At 37.1% G+C, this 23,534-nt stretch overlaps 3 protein-coding genes across 3 annotated transcripts; 2 read left to right on the top strand and 1 right to left on the bottom strand.

Moving 5' to 3' along the window:
• Positions 1-540: 540 nt before the first annotated feature.
• Positions 541-6,773, top strand: LOC122012220 (cationic amino acid transporter 2, vacuolar-like). Its single transcript, XM_042568694.1, has 14 exons — positions 541-1,052; positions 2,016-2,217; positions 2,526-2,610; positions 3,161-3,301; positions 3,382-3,500; positions 3,580-3,676; positions 3,853-4,025; positions 4,104-4,170; positions 4,868-5,026; positions 5,158-5,380; positions 5,580-5,688; positions 6,021-6,133; positions 6,221-6,296; positions 6,446-6,773. Exons 1-14 carry the CDS (start codon positions 896-898, stop codon positions 6,597-6,599), a joined length of 1,875 nt encoding a protein of 624 aa, XP_042424628.1. The 5' UTR covers positions 541-895; the 3' UTR covers positions 6,600-6,773.
• Positions 6,774-7,774: 1,001 nt separating this feature from the next.
• On the top strand, positions 7,775-10,311 carry LOC122012219. Its single transcript, XM_042568693.1, has 3 exons — positions 7,775-8,031; positions 8,497-9,663; positions 9,774-10,311. The coding sequence occupies exons 1-3, from the start codon at positions 7,918-7,920 to the stop codon at positions 9,909-9,911; spliced, it is 1,419 nt and encodes a 472-aa protein (XP_042424627.1). The 5' UTR covers positions 7,775-7,917; the 3' UTR covers positions 9,912-10,311.
• A 2,902-nt stretch (positions 10,312-13,213) lies between these two features.
• On the bottom strand, positions 13,214-22,852 carry LOC122012563 (protein BUNDLE SHEATH DEFECTIVE 2, chloroplastic-like). The gene is made up of 4 exons (XM_042569143.1): positions 22,574-22,852; positions 20,162-20,424; positions 14,703-14,763; positions 13,214-13,632 (listed from the first exon to the last, which is right to left on the bottom strand). Exons 2-4 carry the CDS (start codon positions 20,403-20,405, stop codon positions 13,617-13,619), a joined length of 321 nt encoding a protein of 106 aa, XP_042425077.1. The 5' UTR covers positions 20,406-20,424; positions 22,574-22,852; the 3' UTR covers positions 13,214-13,616.
• Positions 22,853-23,534: the final 682 nt, after the last annotated feature.

Here is a 23,534-nt window from a genome sequence, read left to right as displayed (position 1 = left end):
TTAGCTGACAGCCTTGGTCCATCGGAAGATGATTCTTTTATCTGTATTAATGAAGTTATAAGGAGGTAACATAATCGATGGATACATAATATTTTTGATATAATAATATGTGTATATATTTCTCTTCATTTTCATAAAATCGGCATAAAAAAAATATTAAAATAACATATCTATCTTTTTCTATATGTATTAATAGAAATTAATAATCTATTTATTTTATGATTATTAATTTCTATATGTATTAATAAAAATTAATAATCTATATTTAGAGAATCCTATCTGATTAAACATTTCATTCTTTACTCTTATAAGTATTTTTTATTTAAAATTTTAATTTATTGTTCTGTTTATATGAGGAAAATAATATTAAAATGAGAAAGCATTTTGATTCTATTTTATAATTATTAAAAAAAAATAATTTTATATAATTTGAGGATTAGGATGGGTATTTGAGTGTAACCGTCTTTGTTATAATTTATAATTATAAAATGAATAAATAATATTTTGAAGTTGTAGGAGCCAAAATAAAAAATGAATAAATTGTGGGGCAGGTCATTCTTCCCCCTCGATTAGGCACAAGTGAAACGAGGGAAGAAGGGCGAGGAGGAATAAGGAAAGCCAGAGATTCTTTTTTATTGATAGGTGAAAGCCTGAGATTCTTGCTTGCACGGAAGAAGTGCGAAGGAGTAGTGGAGGAGGAGGAGCCGAGGAGGAAGAAGAAGAGAAAGGATTAAGAAACAGGGGAGAAGTGTTCGTTTTCTCCTCCTTGGTCTCCCCTCTATCCGTCCATTCCCTTAAAAAGGTGGCAAAAACTCAGTCTTTATTGCGACCGAGGAATTTGACATCGATTAATCGATAAAGCCGTCGCTTTGTTATCTTTTTGTGCGCGCTTGTGATGGGGTTCGAGGAGGGGACGGGGAAGGAGAGAGGGGGCGTCCGTGTGGGGTTACGGTTCCTGACGAGGCGCAAGCAGGTGGATTCTAAGCGCGCGTGGTCGGATGGAGGTCAACAGCTCGCTAAGGCGTTGTCAGTTCCGCAGCTTGTGGCCATAGGTAGTGCCGTCGATTTGTTCAAGTTCTCATCTTGTGTGTTCACTCCTGTTCTTCTTATGACTTTCGAGTTAGATTTTTAGTCCTGATCTATGCGGTGCCGCTGTCGGTATTTGTGCAGTTTCATCTCGCTTTTTGGGTAATACGCCACTCTTTTTCACTTTCGGCTGTTAATTTATAGAGATGTTTTTTTTTCCCTTAATTTTTTCATTAGTCGGGAAGGAAACTTGTTATCTTTGCCGCAGTTGGTGAATTTATCATCGGTTCGTTCCTCTTCAAGTGAAGCATGAAGCTGATGGGTAAATTAGCTTGGCTTTGTCAGGAGTATAAAGATTTTTAAACACGTATTTTGAATAAAGTTGTAGCCTTCGTGATAGTCTACAAACATTAAAAAGATTTAGAATTTGGTGCATTTTATCAATTAACTCAATTTTCTTCTCGTCAAAGATATTTAATTCCCACATATGCATTATTTAGGTTAGTGTAAAAGGTAAAAGATTTAGATTTTCAGTGTATTCTAGTACTTTGGTCAATTTATCGACTGGGTAGCTATTTTTACCAAAGGTAAATTCAAATGTGCATTATTAGCTTGAGTCTGTAAGTCTTTGTGTTGGTTGAAAAGGCAAAATTTAAATTTGCGTGAATTCTATCACTTTGCTCTATTTTCTTGGTTCTAAAGCAGTTTACTACTTTAGCTGTCACTTTCCCTCTTACCTTGCATAATACAGTCAATGGTCATACTGATTGGATTGGATGGTAGGAAATGGTTATACTTGTTGCCTTAAGCATCTTCTTTATAATAGTCTGCAAGTTGAAGACAATATTTTCATGCTTACCTCTCATAGCTTCATTGTGGGTTTAAGTTGTTTTTATTAAGTTAATTCTATGGTTCTGGAAAGCTTGTTTTCGTCCTAAATTTTAGAAGAATTTTTCGATTTGACAATATTTCTCTTCCTTTCTTTATAGGTGTTGGTTCCACAATAGGTGCTGGAGTTTATGTTCTTGTTGGAACTGTTGCCAGAGAGCATACTGGGCCAGCACTCACCATCTCTTTTCTGATAGCTGGGATAGCAGCTGCTCTTTCAGCTTTCTGCTATGCTGAGCTTGCAAGTCGATGCCCTTCTGCAGGAAGCGCCTATCACTATTCATACATCTGTGTTGGCGAAGGGTAACCATTTAGTCTAGTAAGAATGTTAGGCTTTGAATGTTGTTATTAAATGGCAAACCATTCCTATGTGCAGTATTAAGATCGTATCAGAAAAACTAGTTTTATTGAAAAATGTAGGCCATATTAGTGACTGAGATAAATGACCATATATAATGAACCGTAGAACTATGTAATTCAATTACACTGGTAACATAATAATATCCATGTTGTTGGGCCCAAATAATTGAGACTATATATGTCTTTACTATGTTGAGTAATTATTTCACTAAATATAAGCTAGTTATTTCTAAGTTTGTTGTCTTTGTCAGGGTTGCTTGGATTATTGGCTGGGCTTTACTTCTTGAATATACAATTGGAGGGTCAGCTGTTGCGCGTGGTATATCTCCAAATTTGGTTAGTGTCTCAGGACTTCTATGTATGTGGTTTACTTATATATAATGGTTGATCTATCATTTTCTGAATTAAACACATCAAGACCTTTTTGTACATCATTGCTTGTTTTGGTACTTGGTAATTATTTTGTATTCATATTTTGGAACATTATATTGCACTTGTTACTTGTACGAGTGTTTGGAATCAGGTGTTAGTATGTTGGATTGAAACTTGGGAGTTTGAAATTTCCATGATGAATGATTGTTTTTATTATTAGCAAAATTCAGATTTCCTATCAATCTTCTAAATTTTCTACTTCTGACCTGTAGTATCTAAAAAAAAAAATTGTATACCCAGCAGAATGCATAACATGGAAAAATTGTTGTTGATCTCATTTGCTTTGGAATTAGATGGGAAGTTATTGACTATGTTTTTTTTTTTTGGATTATGCATTCTTGTACTGAAATACAAACAATGGGTGATTTGATCTTCAACTGAAGTTAATGGTACAGTGACAAAATTATAGTAGTCTTTCAAGATTGTATCTTGACACCCTTGAAATTGATTTCAGGCATTAGTTTTTGGAGGACCAGAGAGTCTGTCTATATATTTAGAACGCATTTATATTCCAGGTCTTCACATTGTTGTGGATCCATGTGCTGCTGTTCTTGTACTGGTTGTAACTGGATTACTCTGTTTGGGAATAAAGGAGGTATGCCACTGAGTACGAAGTTTTTCACACCAAAGTTGATTGCTTGCTACATTTTTGACATTAGTTGTTTTATCATGCAGAGCGCGCTTGTACAGGCAATTGCCACAGCACTAAATGTCTGTGTCTTATTATTTGTTATCATTGCCGGTGGGTATATTGCCTTTCAGACTGGATGGGTCGGCTATACTGTAGCTGGCGGGTAATTGTGTGACTCAAAATTCCATAGAAGGATTAGATTGTTTGTTGGAACTTGATCATTGTGTACTCTAATCTTTCAGATATTTTCCTTACGGGGTAAATGGAGTTCTTGCTGGTTCAGCAACTGTTTTCTTTTCATATATAGGGTTTGATAATGTTGCCAGCACTGCTGAGGAGGTTAGATTTTATTGATTTATTTTGCTTCAAATGATCCTAAGGCAGCTACTGCTGCTTAAAAGATTTTTTCACAATGATTACAAGATTGGTGACTGTGACTGTGAAATTCTGGAAAATGATAAAAAGAGTTTGCCTTTTTCTGTATTAGTGAGTATTTTTTCTGGTTGTAATTGCAGGTTAAGCATCCTCAAAGAGATTTGCCATTAGGAATAGCAACTTCTTTGTCTGTATGTTGCTTATTGTATATGACAGTCTCGGCTGTGGTTGTTGGATTGGTTCCATATTTTGCTATGGACCCTGACACTCCGATATCATCTGCATTTACTCGGAATGATGTTCACTGGGCAGCGTGAGTAGGTTGCCTATGCATCTGAGTCCTTGCATTCTTGTTCCTTTTCTAATTCTTCTTTTGGCATCATGATGACAGGTACATAATCACATTAGGTGCGGTTCTTGCACTATGCTCATCTTTGTTGGGTTCACTTCTCCCACAGGTACAGAATAAGTGAATAAATCCTGATGCCTTTTCCTCACTTTCAGCAGATTTCTCACCATTTATGATTATTTTGCTCTTTATGTTATTGCGAGGGAATGTTGTAATTCAAATTTACTTGGCTAATGCTAGATCCTGTCTGCAAACAGTCAGTGGATACCTGTAAAAATGATTATTTTTGTCAATGAAAATATGATGAAAAATGAAAACTAATTGTGTGAAACAAGTGCTTTGGTACAATGTATCAAAATATGTATTGTGTTTCCTAGGTAAGCTGGTCCTTGTTGATAACAAGGAAAGTGTTGGCCTTGGTTGTTTATCTTCATAAACCTTATCACCACTTGATTTTTCTCTGAGTAGCTTGGTAGTTGCTAATTTTCTTTTAATAGCTACAATAATGTCACTCAACCACGAATCAAGGTACCTTACCATGCTTCCTTTGAGCAAATATCTAACAATATCAGCAAGATCAAGAACTTGAGACAGTGTTCTAAAATATGCCACACTAATTTCACCGGTAAATAGGAGATTGTGTTTTGAATAACCTTGGGTTACAAGATTTGCTTCTTTGTGTGTTCACCAGTTATCTACAAGATAATTATTTGTGATTGTTTCATTTGACTATGCCTAGATGATTACTTGTGAAGTTGTGATAATGCAGTTTACTAATGTTTGTATTTGTTTGCTTGTTTTGCCAGCCTAGAATACTGATGGCAATGGCTAGAGATGGATTACTGCCATCATTTTTTTCTGATGTTAATAAGCGCACACAAGTTCCTGTCAAGAGCACAATTATAACTGGAATTTTTGCAGCGTCCCTAGCATTCTTTATGGACGTTTCACAACTGGCTGGAATGGTAAAATCACTTAAGGATCTAGTGTTTTCTTTGAAGATTGAGCATACTTCTTTTGTTGTCAATTCATCCTGATGAATAAACAAAGAAAAGCTGCAACATACCATCTATTTACATTGTCTTTTAACATATAGGTCAGCGTTGGCACACTTCTTGCGTTTACCATAGTTGCAGTTTCAATTTTGATACTGCGATATGTTCCTCCACATGAGGTCCCACTGCCATCATCTCTTCGTGAATCAATTGAGTCAGTTTCTTTTCGCTATACCAGTAATCAAAGCCATGATGATGTCACATCCCAAGAAATTTCCAAGGAATCAGCTGACTCTCCTCTCATTGTGAAGGAGCTTAAGAAAGGTATCTACAGCTGAAATCAATCAATCTTCTCAATGTGTGTCGAACACTTCTCTCGTGTTTACTGAATGGAGATTTCCTATGTCACTCACTAGGCGTTTATTGGTGTGTTATGAGCACCAAAATGCAAATTTATTTTCAAATATCTGTTTCTTATAGTCATTTTGTTCGAAGTCATCAATATATCAATTAATCTTTGCAGAGAATTTGAACGACCAAAATAGGCGTAAGAAAGCAGCTTGGAGCATATCATCTATTTGTGTTGGAGTGCTCATCCTCACTACATCAGCTTCTTATTCATTTTTGCCCAAGTAGGTTTTCCCAACATTGAGTGAATATTTCCTTGTCAGCTGCACATATCTACTAGCCACACTGTTGAATTTTGCGATCTTTGGTGTCTTCCATTCTCAGATGAATTATTTGCAACCGTTAAGAATCATAAAATGACTTTCATATGGTACATTTGTTGAAGCTGTTCTTATGGCCTCCTCCAACTTTATAAACAATAGAGACACATTAAATACGATACCTTGAAAATTTCCAGGATTTGTTTTCTTCAACATCTGATGTTTGATAAATCCTAGATATTGAGCTTCATTTTTCCGATCCTTCTAATGTTCTTCGAATTAACATTTCCCGACAGTGTCCTACGCTATATGACATGCTCTATCGGAGGTTTGCTTCTTTTGGGTGGTCTGTTTGTGTTGTCCTGGATAGATCAAGACGATGCTCGCCATAACTTCGGGCACACTGGAGGTAGTGTATAATGAATTCCTTTCAAAATGCCATGAGTTCTAGCATTTTCGGTGGTAACTTAGTAACGAGAAGACCGACTCTTTTCAGGTTTCATTTGCCCCTTCATCCCATTTCTACCTGTTTGTTGCATCCTTGTCAATGCCTATCTTCTTGTAAATCTTGGGTGAGTTATCTCCTGATTTCTTTTCATAGGAGTTTTTCAAATGCCATGAAGATCGTTCAAAAGTTTTTTGTATAACAAAAAGTAGATTCAAAATGGGTATCATCCTAAGAATTCACTAACCACATACTTTGATTGTCTTTTGGTATCAGTGCTGGCACATGGTTTCGAGTATCGCTCTGGTTATTGCTCGGAGTTTTTGTGTACTTGTTCTACGGACGAACCCACAGCTCCCTGACGGATGTCGTATACGTTCCCGCGGCGCGTGTCGATGAAATATACAGAACCTCAGAGTGCGCAACTTGAAGTCCATCAAAATCATTCAACTTGTATCCGTTATTATTTATCATGGCGATTAGTTGCATATTTTGATTACTACTAATGAGCTTGTTCTTGCATGCTTGTGTGCCGGTACTAGTGTTGTAAACATATGTACTGCTTGCTACCTCTACAGGAATGTAAATAGTATGGATTATATAATCTTGCATAAATTTAGAAGTCTAAATCAAAATTCCGTTGGAAATATGTATAATGATTAAACGACTAACACTTATTTACTTTTATTATAATTACAAATTCAATGGATATAAAAGGCAGTTGAAGAAGTTAATTCACTTTAAAGATAAAATCCTTTAAAATTATAATATTACACCAAATTAATAATTTGTAAGAAAAATAAAAAATTTAATTTTTTTTTTAAATTCAAGCGCTCGAGTAGAAGTTTTTCACCAATTAAATTAAAAAACACGGATGGTCCGTCAGGTAAGATCTCAATCGCCCATTAAGTAGTCGCTCTATTTTTTTTTTAATAATTCAAATATCTAATTTTTTAAATAAAAATATATATGGAGGTTTTTTTTATTAGAAAGATAATAGTAAATTTTTATGTTGTTGATGTGATATTAAGATAATATATTAAGAATTATAAAAAAAAATATTTATTCAAATACCCTAACGCGTATTGTTGTGTCATGCACGCAACTTCCTTATCAAACCAAAGCGCACTGAGAAATTAATCAAAGCTTCGATAATTTGTTGGTTAAACCCAACAATTCCAGGTCATCTCCAATTTCCATGCCTTCCAAGTCTTCTTCCAAGTCTTCAAGTAATGGCTAAGTAGGCCCTCGTTTCCCGGTAAAAATGTTAAGACTTTCCATGCATGGACTTACGGAGCCCACGTTGTTGCGAACCAGTCGCGAGAAGGGTAGAATTCGGGTAGGTTAAGGTAAATTTTGAAGAGAAATATGGAGTACGACAACGACTTCGCCGTCGTGGCCGCTCTGCTGACCTGTCGCCGTCTTCCCTCGCTTTGCGGTAGGCGTACGCTCGATGACCCCTCGAAATCGTACTGCGTAGGGCGTAGCGGCGGTTGATGCCAGCTGGGACACATCGTTTAGTTTCGTGAGGAGGTGAGTTCACCGCATTTGTTATGTTGACCCGTATAGTCCACCCCTGGTACAAACACGCCGAGAGACGATGGATGGATTTGTTGGAGAAATAAAATTGTTAATTTTGGGGAAGTATTTGTCTTCTTGAAGAGGAGAAAGCGGACAGAAACAGAGTGAGGGGACGAGAAAGAGGACCGAGCAAGCAGCGAGCGACGAGTAGTGAAGAAGAGAGAAAGATGGAGAGCAACATCGTCGAGATTTCTACTGACGAGGAGACGGGTTCGCGGGAGGATGGTAGGTTTAATTCCATCACGCGATTCAATCAGATTGCGCCGACGACGACGACGCGGGTGAGGATTATTTTATCCAATTTGTTGTTGCTTTTTTTGTATTTTACACGGTTACTATTTGTTGATGTATCTGTTCTTGTTTTATGGAGCCCTGTTCGTTGTTAATTCTTCAATCGGGCACTTCTCTGTTCGCGTTGTCTAGTGTGGATTGGTTAGGTTTAGTTCTTACAACCCCCTTTTCAATCGTTTACTGAAGATCGAGACTTTATAATTGTCTGGTAGGGAATTCTTGCAGGTTTTGCTACAATTGCTCGGTTGGGCAAGCTGTTTAACTAATTTGCTTTCTTTGATTATATTATCTTGCACGAAGTCAATGGGTTAAGTTTATGTTAACTTATTCATGGATTGGTGAAAGAAAATCAACTGTTCTTCCTTTGCAAGGAAATCTTCAGAAAATTCGTGTATTTATTTCAAAATGATTTGTTCTACATTTCTTGTGAAACTAATTTTGTAGCAATTTTGAAGGTTGATGCAGCTCAATTGAACTATAGATCGAGAACGGTGGGTAGCTTCGCCGGCAGGCTCGCCACCGTCCTCTTCTTTACCCACCTCCTCGCCGCCGTTATCCTCATCATCTACTTAGCTGCCCGCGGCCTCCCCTCCCGGCATCCGTCCTTCCACCAGGCCTACTGGTTCCCGCCTCTCCTCACCTCCGCCGCCGCCTCCCTCCCGTTCGCCGTCCTATGGCTGCTAATCGCGCTTCGCCACCCTACTAAAGCCCTCCGCGCCGCCCTCTGGCTCGCCCCCATCCTCTCATGCGGAGTCGCCGTGCTCCTCCTCGCCGACGAGAACGGCTACAGCCTGGCCGTGGCCGTGCTCTTCCTCGTCCTCGCTCTCGTGCTCTCTCTCTACTGCTGTTGGATCACCCGCCGGCTTCACCACGCCGAGGAGGTACTCTCGGCGGCCGGAGCCGCCGTCCGGCCAACTCTCGCTCTGGCGAAGTACCTGGTGCTCGCGCTACTTGCCGGAGTACTCTACTTCTTTTTCTGGACGCTGGGCGCCGGCGGCGCCGCGGCCTCCGCCTCGCGGTTCGTCCCGCTCTACGCGGTACTGCTGCTGCTGAACCTGGCATGGACGATGCAGGCCCTCAGGTACACTGTCCACGTGGCGGTCGCGCGGACAGCCTACGCGCGGCTCGCGTCAGGGGCGGAGGCGCAGCCCACGGCCGCCATTTTCGACACCGCCGCCATTTTCGACACCGCCGCCGCGAGGCTCGTTCTCGGGGAGGTGCTATACGGCGCGGCCGTGGTACCGGCTGCCGCGTTGGCGCGGGGAGCGTCCCAGACTATGGGGCAGGTGGTGCGCGACTCCGACGAGTTCCTGTTCTCGTGCACCATCTGCTTCGAGGAAGTGGCGGAGCGGATGGTGGCGCTGGGCAACCGCTGGGGGTTGGTGTACGTAGGGGCGCAGGGGAAGGGACTCGGCCGGTCGTCGGTGGAAGTGTGGGAGCTGTTCGCGAAGCAGGGAATGGAGAGGCTGATCGAACTTGATCTGACGGGGGCATTCTGCTTCCTCTGCGGCGTGGCCAGCGGCAGCGTGGCCGCCGTGGCGGCGGGGGCGTGGGTGCTGGTGTCGCACAAGGGCCATGTCGCGGACGCCACGGCCTACGCCTTCTTCGTTGGCTATTTCATGGTAACTAACTACATGACAAAACAACGTCTACGTACATATCCCTTGTTATGTTGGATAGGATCGGTCATAGGTTCTATATAATTGACCATGTGTAAATTTTGTGGAAACAGACACGGATCGCCATGGCTTGGCCTCAGGCGTGCGTCGCGGCGTACCACGTCGTCTTCGCGGAGAACCCGGCGAACAACGAGATGGGATCTTGCTTACGCGAGCGATTGACGCAGCTAAACTCCATCTCCACGCGTTAAATTTCCTGACCAAAAGACCTAAAAAAAAAAAAAGAAGCAATATCCAAGAAATACAACTTTCCAAATTGGAATTTAGGTGTACATGTGAAATGTTAGCGTAAATGACGATGCGAAACATGCGTTGTTAAAGAAGGATATACCAATATTAGCCCAGTAAGATGTGGCGGTAAGTGATAGAGTGTATTTTTTTTAAAAAAATTAGGCTTCAAAATTCATTCAGCGCATGTCTATGTACGTAGAATTAATTGAATTGTAATATTTGAATAGTGGTTAAAAAAAAAAGAATGGATAAAGTTATGGGAGACATGTAAACCTGATTCCGATTGTAACTTAGAATAGGGTTGTTAAATCTCTATGTCCAATGATGTAAAATATTATAATAAAAGATGTTGTTATACTATTTTGTCTGAAAATTGGGAAGATAGTTGATTGGAAACTTATAGGGCGTTTGATTTGCCCCATTTTCATTTTTATTTTCTGAAAAATGTGTATTTTTTATTTTTCAGAAAATGACTTTTTCACGTTTTTCGTTTTCTTAGAAAACACTCTCACATTTTCTTAAAAATGAACGTAGAAAACGCAAACCAAACGCGTTTTTCATTTTCTCAGAAAATGAAAACAGAAAACAGCGTGGAAAACGTAAACCAAACGCCCTTTAGCTTTGCGGTTGACCAAATGAAGACTTGAAGCTACCTTGATAAAGAGTGTTAGTTGTCGGGTCAAGGAAGAAGTTCCGACGTTGATCCTCCGATGCTAAGTCGGTAATTGATTTTGAGAGAGGAATCGTGAAAGAAATTATAGCAATAAGCGTGTAAAAATATATAGTGTCGCATACCTTCGTCTGTGGATTAAGATCTCTTTTAATAATGTCACTGTTGTGTCTGCATGAGCCCCCACGGGTTTAGCTGAGTTAGTAAGTACTAAGTTGATTGTTATATAAAGTCTTGGGAATGAATCTCGCGATTGGCCGAGCGTAAATCCCTGCAACCCGTGTAAACTCACCCCACCTGCCACTTACCTTCTCAGTCATCGTAATTTACCTTCTCCGTGTTGGTCCTGGGATGGGCTGGTAGAGGTACTGGAGACGAGTGTATTCGCCTTTTGTCACCATTGTGTCTACATGAATTACAAAACACTTTCAAAAAAGGACAAAAAAGGACAAAAACACTTTCAAATAAGCCAATAAATTTTGTAATTTGACATTTTGAAAGTTTTGAAAACGCGATTTACCTATAGAATATCCTCTGTCTTTCGTGGTACAAAAGGACAAAAAAACGTAATAGTTTGATGGTTTACAGGACCCGTAATAAATTACTTTAACCAACTGATTGAATTATTGGTATAATCCGACCGACTGTGACTCCAGAGGAGTACCCGGTTAATGTTTATGAGTGCAATCAACGACTCGACTTTCACTCAACTTCTTTATTTGAACCGTACGTGACTCAGTGTCTAGTACAATCGATCGGACCATATGTTCGATCTGCTGGAGCATTTGGTCGGGATAATTGATACTTGGCTTCATACTTCATCATTGATTGTGAAATCAGACTTTGAGGCTAGACTGACCGAAGGGCTGGATCGGGCGAGCCCCTGGCTTAACACTTAATTTGCGCATAAGATTGGAACTCATCGTTCACCCGGCCTAGAGGTCCTATCGGACATTCTCTTGTCCCAAATAATATTGACCATCATTTGACTTTAACTCTCACGTTAGCTGGCCTCCTAGACTTTGATCCATCACAAATAAGGCTGTAAACGAGCCGAGCCGAGCTTTGGGGTGTTTAAGCTTGTTTGATAAGGTAACTAAATCGAGCTTAAAATGAATCAAACTTTTGAAATGAGTGTTCAAGCTTGGCTTGATTTATTTTTTATGAAAGCTTGGCTTGAGTTTGGTTCATTTAGATGTTATCAAGCTATCAATTCAAGCTTGGCTTGAGCTTGGTTCGATTTTGATTCATTTAGATGTTATTAAGCTCTCAATTCAAGCTTATTTGATTGTTTGAAATTTTTAATTGTTTGATTGGTTATTGAGTTTGATAATTTAAATTTATTTTATTATTTATTTAGCATATTAAAAAGAGTTTTATTAATGAATATGGTTCGTGAACATTGTTCACGAACGTTGTTCATGAAAATTAACGAGCTGAACACATATGTGTTAAACCTGTTTATTTAGCTTAACGAGTTGTTCAAGCTTGTTTATTTAATTAGTTTTATGCATATTGAATGAATATAAATAAGTTCTTACTAAATTGAACACCAAACTTGTTCATGAACATTTGATTCATTTATAATCCTAATCTCAAATGGATCTATCTTAAACACCCTATCATTAGATATTTCATAATCCATACCAATGCCTGACGCGTTCGCTCAGAATTGCAAATGTACCAAAGAACAACAAGTGTATATATACTCTCATCCAGTATGAGAGACGCAAAGAACTTTGAGGATGTCTCTTTGCTGGGGAGTGTTGAGATCGTATTTGACATGAAGCAAATAAGCTCTTATGCTCTTACACTTATGTTTACTTGAGCGTGTGGAAAGTAATTAAATTTCACATCATTAAAATTTTTTAAATGAAAGAGAAATACTATCCTATGATTTTAAAGTCAAAATTAATCATCTCAAAATTAGACGAAAAAAAATGATACATGTACCAATTTTATTCATAAAATTATACAATATATCAACAAATAATAACACATGTACCTTTTTAATTCACAAAATTACATCATATACTTAAAAAATGATGCATATACTATTTTTCAGTTATAAAAATTACACCACATGTATCTATCTTCCACAATCAAGGTAAATAAGTATACAAGAAAGAGATTTCTTTCCTTTTTTATTCTCTTCCCATACCCTTAAGTTTATTTCATCCATCCATCATCCACTCCTTAGAATAAACAGAGCATTAAATTCTCAGGATGTCCTTGTGCTTGGGAGTGTTGAGACCTAAGAGTATATTTTGTTCAAATTATCATATATAATCTTGGTTATTTGATTATTTGATAATCATATAACTAAGACTATGGAGAATAAAATATAACTTAATGTTATTTGATTTAATTTAGGTAATACAATATAAACTTATTTATTTAAAGATTTTAATATATAACCTAATCTAATATTTTGTTGTATTATCCTCGGTAGGAAAATGTAATAAAACTTATTATTTTAATTTCTAAAAATTAAAATCTCAAAAATATATAATAATAATAATATTATTATTATTATTAACAGTAATATATATAAATAAATAAAATTGAATACTACTTTTTTTTTAAAAATTTGTTTACATAATTTTATTTGATAAATTTAAATTTATTTAGTTTATCCCAACTATAATTAGGAGTTGATTGATTTAATTTACTATAATTTTTGATTAAAATATTAAAGTTAAAAGAAAACACACTTCTTCCTCTCATCCCCGCTACGCCGATAACCGCCCCTGCCCACCTTCCGCCGATCGCCGACATCTGCCTGTCAACTGCCACCCGCTGCCCGTCGACCGCCGCCCACCACCCACCCTCCTATCTGATGATCTGCTGTCACCTCCGGAGATGTCTGTCACTGTCCACCAACTACAACCCGTCGCTCGTAGACCACCGATGATCTACTACCTCCGGCAACGCTAGCTGCTGCCCGCCAACAGCCATCCATCTCCTGATGTCGCCGCTTGTTGCAGCCTCCGCGTCATCGAGTTCGATGACTGCACGGATAATTTTGAAAAAAAAATTCGCTTAACCTTAGAAATAGAGAAAAACCAAAGCAACTAATGGTATTCTGATTCCGGAGTTAATGCCCCAATTGCTGATTTTTGATGAGGTTTGAGAAAAACTTTGGAATTGAAAAAAACTTAAACCAAATAGGTATCGTGGATAACTGTAGACGGATAACTAACGTTATCCACGATTACCTGAATCAAGTATGCCCTATGCGTATTTGACATGAAACAAATAAGCTCTTACGCTCTTACACTTAAAGCTCAAATTTCTGAAAGAAACACGCAAACAGATTCTTGTCAATCCATTTATCATTATCTGTTCGTCGATCTCAATAAAACACTATGCAAGAACGTATAATAAATAATGTTCAAATAAAAAATATTTTTAAAAATTAATTAATATTTCCTTCTCTTTTACGCCCTCTCTGATTCTTTTACACATTCCACTCTAATAGACTTTGCAATCCACGTTTTCAGAATAAACTTCTACGGAGCTACCCGAATAGAACTGATAGCATTTTGTTCGAAAATGTTTCGACGATAATAAGGAACTTAGACCATCTCTAACCACAAAACTCATTTTGGTGCCACTTCAACACCAATTTGGTGTCACTTCAGCATCAAATAATTTTTCAACTTCAATCAATACACATCTTTTCCTACCCTAAAAGAAATATTCCTTAAAATATTCTATTTTTCCATCTTATAATTTATTATTCAAGATACATATTAATTTATTAAATATTTTGATTACGATAATAATTACTATTAAAATTAATAATTTTATGGTACATAATAACTAATTTTTATTATATTAATTTATAATATTTAAGAATATTTTAAATATAAATTTAATATTATAATATATTATATTAAAAAAAAAAAGGCACTTGCACCATTTTGGTGCAAGTGAACAGTGCAACACCAAGACATCTTGGTGTTGCACTGTTCACTTACACAAAAATGGTACAAATTTTAATGTTCCGTTGGAGAGTATTTGGGATTCTTTTTATATTAAAATGCTGTAAAAAAGTAGGCGTTGGAGTTCGTCTTACAATCCAGTGTGTCCCCGCCCTCCACATCTGGAGCACATGATGTTGCCAACACCTCCACAAGCTACATCCAAAATAATGTGCATTACAGAAGTGAATAAATGATCCAAAAGTTGGCAGATGAAGATAAAATGGCAACTGAGCAATTTTTTCCACATTTTTTTTTGTATTACGGACTGGTGTTATAAACACAATTACACAAATATATACTGATACATTGTGAGGAATGAAAAGAAATGAACACAACGAAAAGAACAAACCTGAAAATTTTATACTGGAAATTATAGATCTAGTATAGTCACAAACTAAATTCAAAAGAGAAAATACAGGGCCCGATTGAGAACTTTTCAATATGGTCTCTACAAGATGAATTATTATAATGTCTAGCAGTAGATAAATGTCTAATAAATATTAGAAGAAATTTTATTGACTAATAGTGCATTTGATTGATCTGAATAATTATTCCTGACTTTTCACAGAAATTGCATTTTTATGCTTGGTTACAAGATAAAATTTAGATCACAGTTCCCATGGGATTGTGATTCCCTACTCATCCTTCATTGAAAATATGCTCCTCTATCTCATTCTCTAAAAAATATTTATTTTTACTCTATTCAGTTCTAAAAAAAATGCATATTTTTGAAGAGAATATATATTTTGAACAAGGCAAGTCAGGCAGGCTGACAGACCAGACCAAGCAGGTGGCTGGCAGACTGGACTGAATAGGTCATAAGGGATAAACAATATAGTAAAAGGATTAAACGATAACTTCAAAGCAATCAATTTATTGTTTATAGCTCTATTCTGCTAACACGAGTTGGTGGACTGAGTAGGCCTTAAGGGATTAACAACTTATAATCAGTTAAAAGGATTAAGAGATTAAAACTTCTAAGCAACCAGTGTACTGTTTATAGTTTTATTTGACTAATGAGTATAGTTCCAGTCTCCATAAGGATGACAACTCATTTACTAACTTATAAGGAAAGGGGGAGGGGAAGACATCCCCGTCAAAATATGAAGTCTTTCCCAAAGGAAATATGTCATAAGCACGATCTGTCCATCCTTTGTAGCAAGCAAGTTAGGATGGCTCAAACTGGGACAGTTGAGTGGGAAGGATGAATCAAATTAACACTGGTTGCCCATAGATCAGGGTAAAACTTTGGAATTGAAAAAAACTTAAACCAAATATGGTATCGTGGCTAATGGTAGACGGATAACTAAGATTATCCACGATTACCTGAATCAAATATGCCCTATTTGTATTTGACATGAAACAAATAAGCTCTTACGCTCTTACACTTAAAGCTCAAATTTCTGAAAGAAACACGCAAACAGATTACTTGTCAATCCATTTATCATTATCTGTTTGTCGATCTCAATAAAACATTATGCAAGATCGTATCATAAATAATGTTCAAATGAAAAATATTTTTAAAAATTAATTAATATTTCCTTCTCTTTTACGCCCTCTCTGATTCTTTTACACATTCCACTCTAGTAGACTTTGCAATCCACGTTTTCAGAATAAACTTCTACGGAGCTACCCGAATAGAATTGATAGCATTTTGTTCGAAAATGTTTCGACGATAACAAGGAACTTACAATCCAGTGTGATCCCGCCCTCCACATAGGGCTGCAAACGAATCGAGCCGGCTCGCGAATTTTTCGAGCCGACTTGAAAAATATTCAATTTGTATTCGAATTTATCGAATTCAAACATGTTCGAACTTTTTTTTTTGATCCGAACTCGAATCCAAATTATATTATTCGAACTGCTTGCGAACCTTAATATTTATTAATATAAGTTAAATATATATTAAATAAATAAAGTTCGAGTCTTTCGAATCTATTTTCAAGCAATAATTCGAATAGTTCACGAACATGTTCGAATATTTCGAGCTGAACTCGAACCCGATCCCTAATTTGAACCGAACTCGAACCAAACATTTTGAATTTTCCGGGCTTCGAATCAAGCTCCAACTCGAATATACATATATATTTCGAGCCGAATTCGAACCTTAAATTTTTCTGCATATTCGGCTCGATTCGATTTACACCCCTACCTCCACATCTGGAGCACATGATGTTGCCAGTACCTCCACAAGCTACATCCAAAATAATGTGCATCACAGAAGTGAATAAATGATCCAAAAGTTGGCAGATGAAGATAAAATGGAAACTAAGCAATTTATTCCACATTTTTTTTTTTGTATTACAGACTGGTGTTATAAACACAATTACACAAATATATACTGATACATTGTGAGGAATGAAAAGAAATGAACACAACGAAAAGAACAAACCTGAAAATTTTGTACTGGAAATTATAGATCTAGTATAGTCACAAACTAAATTCAAAAGAGAAAATTCAGGGCCCGATTGAGAACTTTTCAATATGGTGTCTACAAGATGAATTATTATAATGTCTAGCAGTAGATAAATGTCTAATAAATATTAGAAGAAATTTTATTGACTAATAGTGCATTTGATTGATCTGAATAATTATTCCTGACTTTTCACAGAAAATGTATTTTTATGCTTGGTTACAAGATAAAATTTAGATCACAGTTCCCATGGGATTGTGATTCCCTACTCATCCTTCATTGAAAATATATGCTCCTCTATCTCATTCCCTAAAAAATATCTATTTTTACTCTATTCAGTTCTAAAAAAAATGAATATTTTTGAAGAGAATATATATTTTGAACAAGGCAAGTCAGGCAGGCTGACAGACCAGACCAAGCAGGTGGCTGGCAGACTGGACTGAATAGGTCATAAGGGATAAACAATATAGTAAAAGGATTAAACGATAACTTCAAAGCAATCAATTTATTGTTTATAGCTCTATTCTGCTAACACGAGTTGGTGGACTGAGTAGGCCTTAAGGGATTAACAACTTATAATCAGTTAAAAGGATTAAGAGATTAAAACTTCTAAGCAACCAGTGTACTGTTTATAGTTTTATTTGACTAATGAGTATAGTTCCAGTCTCCATAAGGATGACAACTCATTTACTAACTTATAAGGAAAGGGGGAGGGGAAGACATCCCCGTCAAAATATGAAGTCTTTCCCAAAGGAAAAATGTCATAAGCACGATCTGTCCATCCTTTGTAGCAAGCAAGTTAGGATGGCCCAAACTGGGACAGTTGAGTGGAAAGAATGAATCAAATGGAACGAATGTTAGGATGTATACTATAAGCCTAGCTTTTGTATGAACATCTATTTTGAAATATTTTGAAATGAGAATCACTTTGGTCAAATGTCTGCATTTTATATTTGCATATATGTCAATGCAGTTGTTCATTTAATTTATATTATAGAGAACATGGTGTCACACAGAAGATCATGTTATCGGTTCCTTATAAATTATAAATAGTAGCTCACAACCAAGATGGATAGGAACGAACCATTGGAACGGTTGTAGTATAATTTGGTATTAGTCTGTCTTGACTATAAAATTACATTAATACACTATGTGTGTTTTGCGCAGGACCGTTTGAGGTTGTTCGATTTGTACTAACTACATAAAAGAACAGAACCTCTGTTATTATGGATGTGCGTCCTCTTAATCTCTATATAATAACAAGTACGTATACTTAGTATTTATTTCTTTAACTTATCAATGAGTGAGATTTATTCGTTAAATCAATAGGCCCGATGAGTTGGGAGATAGTACTGTTTATATGATGTGTTGTTGATTATAGAAGGAGTCTGTGTCCTAGTTATTTAGGCTAATGATGTCCCCTTGAGGAGCTCATAAGGATTATCATGTAAACCTTGCAGGTGGACTTAGTCCGGCATGATAATAAAGTTGAGTGGTACTACTCTTAGAATCAGATGTTAATTAATTAAGTTGTCAATAACTCAATTAATTAACGGACATACGATATTTTAAACACAGAGAGATTAACGCACTCATGATAAGAAGGAGCTCATATTGTAATACGGGATTGGTGCGGTAGTTCAATAATAACCCTTTAGTGATATGAGTTATTATTGATGGACTTGGGTTGGGTGTTCGGGCCGAACACAGGAAGCCCAAGCCCATCAGGAGGTCTAAACCAATTCCTCTTCTAGGTCCCTGTTGTAGCCTCTATATAAAGCCTCGCATCCACTCATCCATAACTTGGTTTGGTTTAACTTAACTTGGTTTGGTTTAACTTGGTTATAGAAAGGGAGATTTTTTTTAAACAGAATTCGGTTATAGAAAAAGAGATTTTTTCTAAATAGAATTCTGTTATTTTTTTCTTTGTAACAGACGACAAGCCTATAAAAAGGAGCAGGTGGTGACTCCTAAAATCAAATTTTCTCTCTTCTCCTCCTTGTGGTCGGCACCCCTCCCTTTCCTCCTCACCTAGGGCCGGCGCCCCTCCCCTTCTCCTTTGCTAGGACCGGCACCCCCTTTATCCTTGGTGGTCGGCGCCCCTCCTCCTTGGTGGCCAGCGGATTGGAGAAGAGGAAGAAGAAGAAAAGGAAGAAGATTAGAAGGTGCCCCATCCTAGAGCCTCCTTTTGTAGCCGAGGGTTTGGAAACCGAGAAGAGAAGGAGGGTGGTGTTGTCTTGGTAGATCGTCGCCCTCACGACGTCCAAGAAGAGGAGAGAAATATGGCAGAAGATCAAGAGGTCTTTAGCTACAAAGAAAAAGTACAACTAGTTCTTTAATTCTGCTGCGTAATTAGTTAGTTTTTCTTTGTATCGTTTTCGGAATACCAACACAAGAGACCAGCGATCTTGTACTTCGATCAAGGTATGCTTTGATCCGTCAAGAACTTGCTTGATTGATCAAACATATGTCTGATCGAACATGCGGGTTGCTAGGAATAGTTCTGTATTTGTACAATTTTTTTACGGGGAAATTTAAACAGAACGGAATTCCAGCGCCTTCAACAAACAGGTTGGGCAACCCAAGTAGATCAGGCGAACCAAGCAGCATACATTTGTCACTCGGGCAAGTTGATGACTTGGCTGGACTAGGCAGTTGGGACAGATCAGGTGACCCGAACAGATTGAGCAAGTGAGCCATGAGGATTGAGTCAGACAAGGCCTGACAAGTCGGGCCAACAAACCAGACAAAACAGACCACATAGAACAGGTATACTTAGCCATACAGGGTATCTAGGTGTTTTGGAGTTTGACTATATTAATGATTCCTACAAATCAAACCCAGGGATACTGCATGTGCATTCCATTTGATTAATCAAACTAAAGAGTACCTATTCAAATTATATTCCTAATCTATTTGATTCCCAGAAACAATTGTTCTTTTCCTTGTTTGTTCAGTTCCTTGAAGCATGGAGTGCACCATAAGAGCAATAATTGTTTTTGGGGAACTTGTTCAGTATGACAGTACTTTAGACAACACTGAAGTGCCAACTATAAAATACATATAAGGAAAACAATGTAAATTCATAAAGACAAGTCATGCAAGAAATACAATAATTATGCAAGAAATTAACATTACCCAGGCACCTAACTTTCACAATGATTCCTTGGCTCTCTAGGATTGAGTCGACATATAAACCAGAACCTTCACATGTAGCACATAACACTGCGCCTTTCACTTCACAATCAGTGCAAGGTGGGTTATTACCTATTTCCTTCTTATCCATCGTCAAACCAACAGGCATCTCTATATTCTCCTCTGGATAAGACTTGTCATAGCAGAACAAGGATTCAAGATTTGCTTCTACACTTCCGTAAATCATGAATTGAACTTGACCTGACCTGTATCACAAAAATAAATGAATTGAGAACCAATTACTCCAAAAATATCAGATCGCAAGGTAAGTTATACCCTCAAATTAGCCGGATAAGAAGTCTCCTAACGAATTTTCTTGTAAAAACCAATGGAAAAATTAGAATCATCATAACATGTTAGCCAAGTTATTTCTCTTCACAATGTGTGTATATATATATAAAACTTTTGAATCCAATTACATAGCTGTAATGAGTTACTTAAGAAGATAATATTTGACAAAAGTAGGTAGTGTAAAATTCACATGAATAATCACCACTCAAAAGAAGGAATTACCTATACAGAAAAATGCATATTTCTTAGGTTTAAATGTTTAAATCAGATTCCTGTAACAATAATAAATGGAGATAAGCACTACATTCAAGAGGAAGAACTCTTGCCGTTCTTTATTTCTTCCATGCAAACAATATAATCACTCCAGATGTGACTGAGATTCAAGCAAGACAAACGTTTTATGGTGGTTATCAAAACCAATGATTCATTTGTAGAATAATTAAACAGGGGTGGACCAAACAGAACTTTCTACATCTGGGTTGTGAATGAGAAGGAACTCTTTGTCCAACATGATATCAATAACCAAATTGACAGATGCACAGCTGGTATTTACAAATACTAACATGGTTTGGTGATGTTCGTGACTAAATAAACATCCACACACTACAAAGTAGTACATCAACTAGATTAACCAGAGAGTTATGTTTTCAGTTATTCTTTCTACATTTTACACTATTGTCCCTTGGTCCATTTGTCTTCTTTTATCTTATGGTTTACTAGTGAAGACATTCAAACAATAGGTCAATGATTAAAAGAGAATATGGAAAATAACACTGCCTTTGATAAAAAATTAAGACCTCCGTTATTAAAAACAGGATAGCTGAAGCTGAATCATCAATGATATGTGAGGTGCCTGAATTCGATGTGTGCATGGCAATGAGCACAGACCATATATAAATAGAAAATGCCCACAAGTCCATCATCATCGATGGAACTGCAACCAGGGCACAATGCCAAACAAGTATATCAAGAAGGTACTGATCAATAACTGGTTGGCATATTCCTAACAGGAAACAACACCAGAAATCAATTCTATGTCACTCCTAGAAACAGGGTATGTGTAGTAGCATGACTTTGTATCTTGAAGTGTTGTTAGGTTGACATTAGTGATTCACACACAATGGCTATAAGGGAAGTTAACTCCTAGTTTATAAAAAAACTTCTTCCATCGGAGGATAATGATTCCTATGTGAGTTCTGTGAGAATAATTCAGTGTGCTACTTTAAATATCTCATAGAAAATAAGCTGGTTGAATTTATTGGACTGCAGTCAGCAGGTTACCCACTTCTACATACTCTTCTCTTGGACAAGAAGCGACAAGGTCTCATTTTCTTCCAACCGAGGGCAACATTCTGATACAAGTAAACGTGAATAGTTCAACTTAAATCCTTTTCACCAAAAAGAACGTCAACAAATGTTTGTTTTTTCTGAGGCTATAGAATGGATTGATAGTTCATGAATCCACACTGTGTGGGTTAAGATTCCAGAAACAGTTCGCGGTAAAAAAAGTTGGCAGACATTGAGAACATTAATCAAATTTTGGCGCCAACCAGATCAAGTTAAAATGCCAAAAAAAATAGTAGTCGATACAATTGGTCTTTGCAGCACCAGCCCTTATAGAGAGAGGACTTGTAAATCTTACCAAGTATTGGTGCTCAACCGATCAAATGAATTTTCTAACCAATGCAAAACAAATAATAATGAGAAAATAAACAATAATAAAAGAAGTTGGTCCACAGCTAACTTAACAAAGCAGCCCTTAGCCATTGGTTTTCCAGTTTCCTATAAGCAAACAGAAATAAAATTTAGAGACAGCATGATCTCATCTGATCAAACATAATTTGCTCTGGTTCTCGATCAACCATGTTCAGTTCTCAAACACTCATAAACTACTGTTTCTTGGGTGGATCTTGATTTTTATTTCAAAAACCGTAAGTTTAAGACAAATAATTCAGATCAACAGAGCTCCCTCCTACAAAGAGTAATCTGCATATTACTTCTTAATTAAATTAAACAAAAAGCTTCAAAAAGAAAATAATGAAAAAAAGGTTGGAAACTACAAACCCGAGCTAACTTGCGACACAGACTGTCGTGAAGCGGATTCGCTCAAAGTGGACGAAATTTCCCGGAGAAATCGCACCCTTTGTTCTGAACTAAGAGCGCCCGCGCACCGCAGCATCGCATCGAGTGGCAACACGGTGAGATCGAAGAGGGCTTTGCGGAGAATAAGATCGCCATGAAATTTCTCCCCTTCCGCTTGAACATTAACAAGAAAGAGAGTGACGGCCTCGGGCGTATCGAGCGGGCCGGCGCAACAAGATCAACACTTCGGCCTTGTTACTCTCCGAGATAATGGTTAAGGATGAAATTATAAATGCATTTTTAAAAATAAATTAAAAAATTGATATTTTATTTTATTTTATTTTAAAAAATGATCTTTTTAGACGATTTAAATAAAAATGATAGATTATTTTTTAAGTCACAAAATATAAGTTAATTATTACTTAATTTTATTTTTAAAATTTTTAATATAAATTAAAAAATAATTCATTGTCTTTCATCCTTATTATCTTTTGCTCAATATTAGAAAAATCATAAACAGATGTTTTAATTTCACATTTATGGACAAGCCTTTAATTCAAATTATTTAATTTAACTGAAGATAAAAATAAAAACATTTTCCTTAATTTCGAAAATTTTCCATGTGGTCCAACCTAAACGTGCACCGCGGAGCACCAGAAACTCCGGCTCCTTCTATAAAATGGCAAAGTGGATGCCTCCTTCCAAATCGACTAAACTAGGGTTCTAAGAGGGAGCTCCTGGTTTCATAGTTCCTACCTTTCTCTGACGTATTCTTTTCTTCGCCAACTTCTCGATCGATCGTCCTCAATTTTTCTGACGTTTCTTTTTCCGAATCAAAGTTTTTCTCTTCTCTCTTCAATTTCGCTGCAATTCCTTGTTTTAGCTCCTACGCGTATTCCTTTTTGGGATCTTCTGTGTTTATGTTGCGTATGTGATTCCTTAA

The sequence above is a fragment of the Zingiber officinale genome, chromosome 8A, assembly GCF_018446385.1.
Source record: "Zingiber officinale cultivar Zhangliang chromosome 8A, Zo_v1.1, whole genome shotgun sequence".
Taxonomy (NCBI): domain Eukaryota; kingdom Viridiplantae; phylum Streptophyta; class Magnoliopsida; order Zingiberales; family Zingiberaceae; genus Zingiber; species Zingiber officinale.
This window is presented reverse-complemented; position numbering and strand designations above follow the sequence as displayed.

Excerpts from the sequence above, each read along its gene's own strand:
- LOC122012220 (XM_042568694.1), top strand. The coding sequence starts at position 896 with ATGGGGTTCGAGGAGGGGACGGGGAAGGAGAGAGGGGGCGTCCGTGTG. Across the intron at positions 3,677-3,852 it reads TTGCCAGCACTGCTGAGGAG|GTTAAGCATCCTCAAAGAGA; the intron begins GTTAGATTTTAT and ends TTGTAATTGCAG. Across the intron at positions 4,026-4,103 it reads AATGATGTTCACTGGGCAGC|GTACATAATCACATTAGGTG; the intron begins GTGAGTAGGTTG and ends TCATGATGACAG.
- LOC122012219 (XM_042568693.1), top strand. The coding sequence starts at position 7,918 with ATGGAGAGCAACATCGTCGAGATTTCTACTGACGAGGAGACGGGTTCG. Across the intron at positions 8,032-8,496 it reads CGCCGACGACGACGACGCGG|GTTGATGCAGCTCAATTGAA; the intron begins GTGAGGATTATT and ends GCAATTTTGAAG. Across the intron at positions 9,664-9,773 it reads TCTTCGTTGGCTATTTCATG|ACACGGATCGCCATGGCTTG; the intron begins GTAACTAACTAC and ends TTGTGGAAACAG.
- LOC122012563 (XM_042569143.1), bottom strand. The coding sequence starts at position 20,405 with ATGATTTACGGAAGTGTAGAAGCAAATCTTGAATCCTTGTTCTGCTAT. Across the intron at positions 14,764-20,161 it reads TGTGAAAGTTAGGTGCCTGG|CTTGTGGAGGTGTTGGCAAC; the intron begins GTAATGTTAATT and ends TTTTGGATGTAG.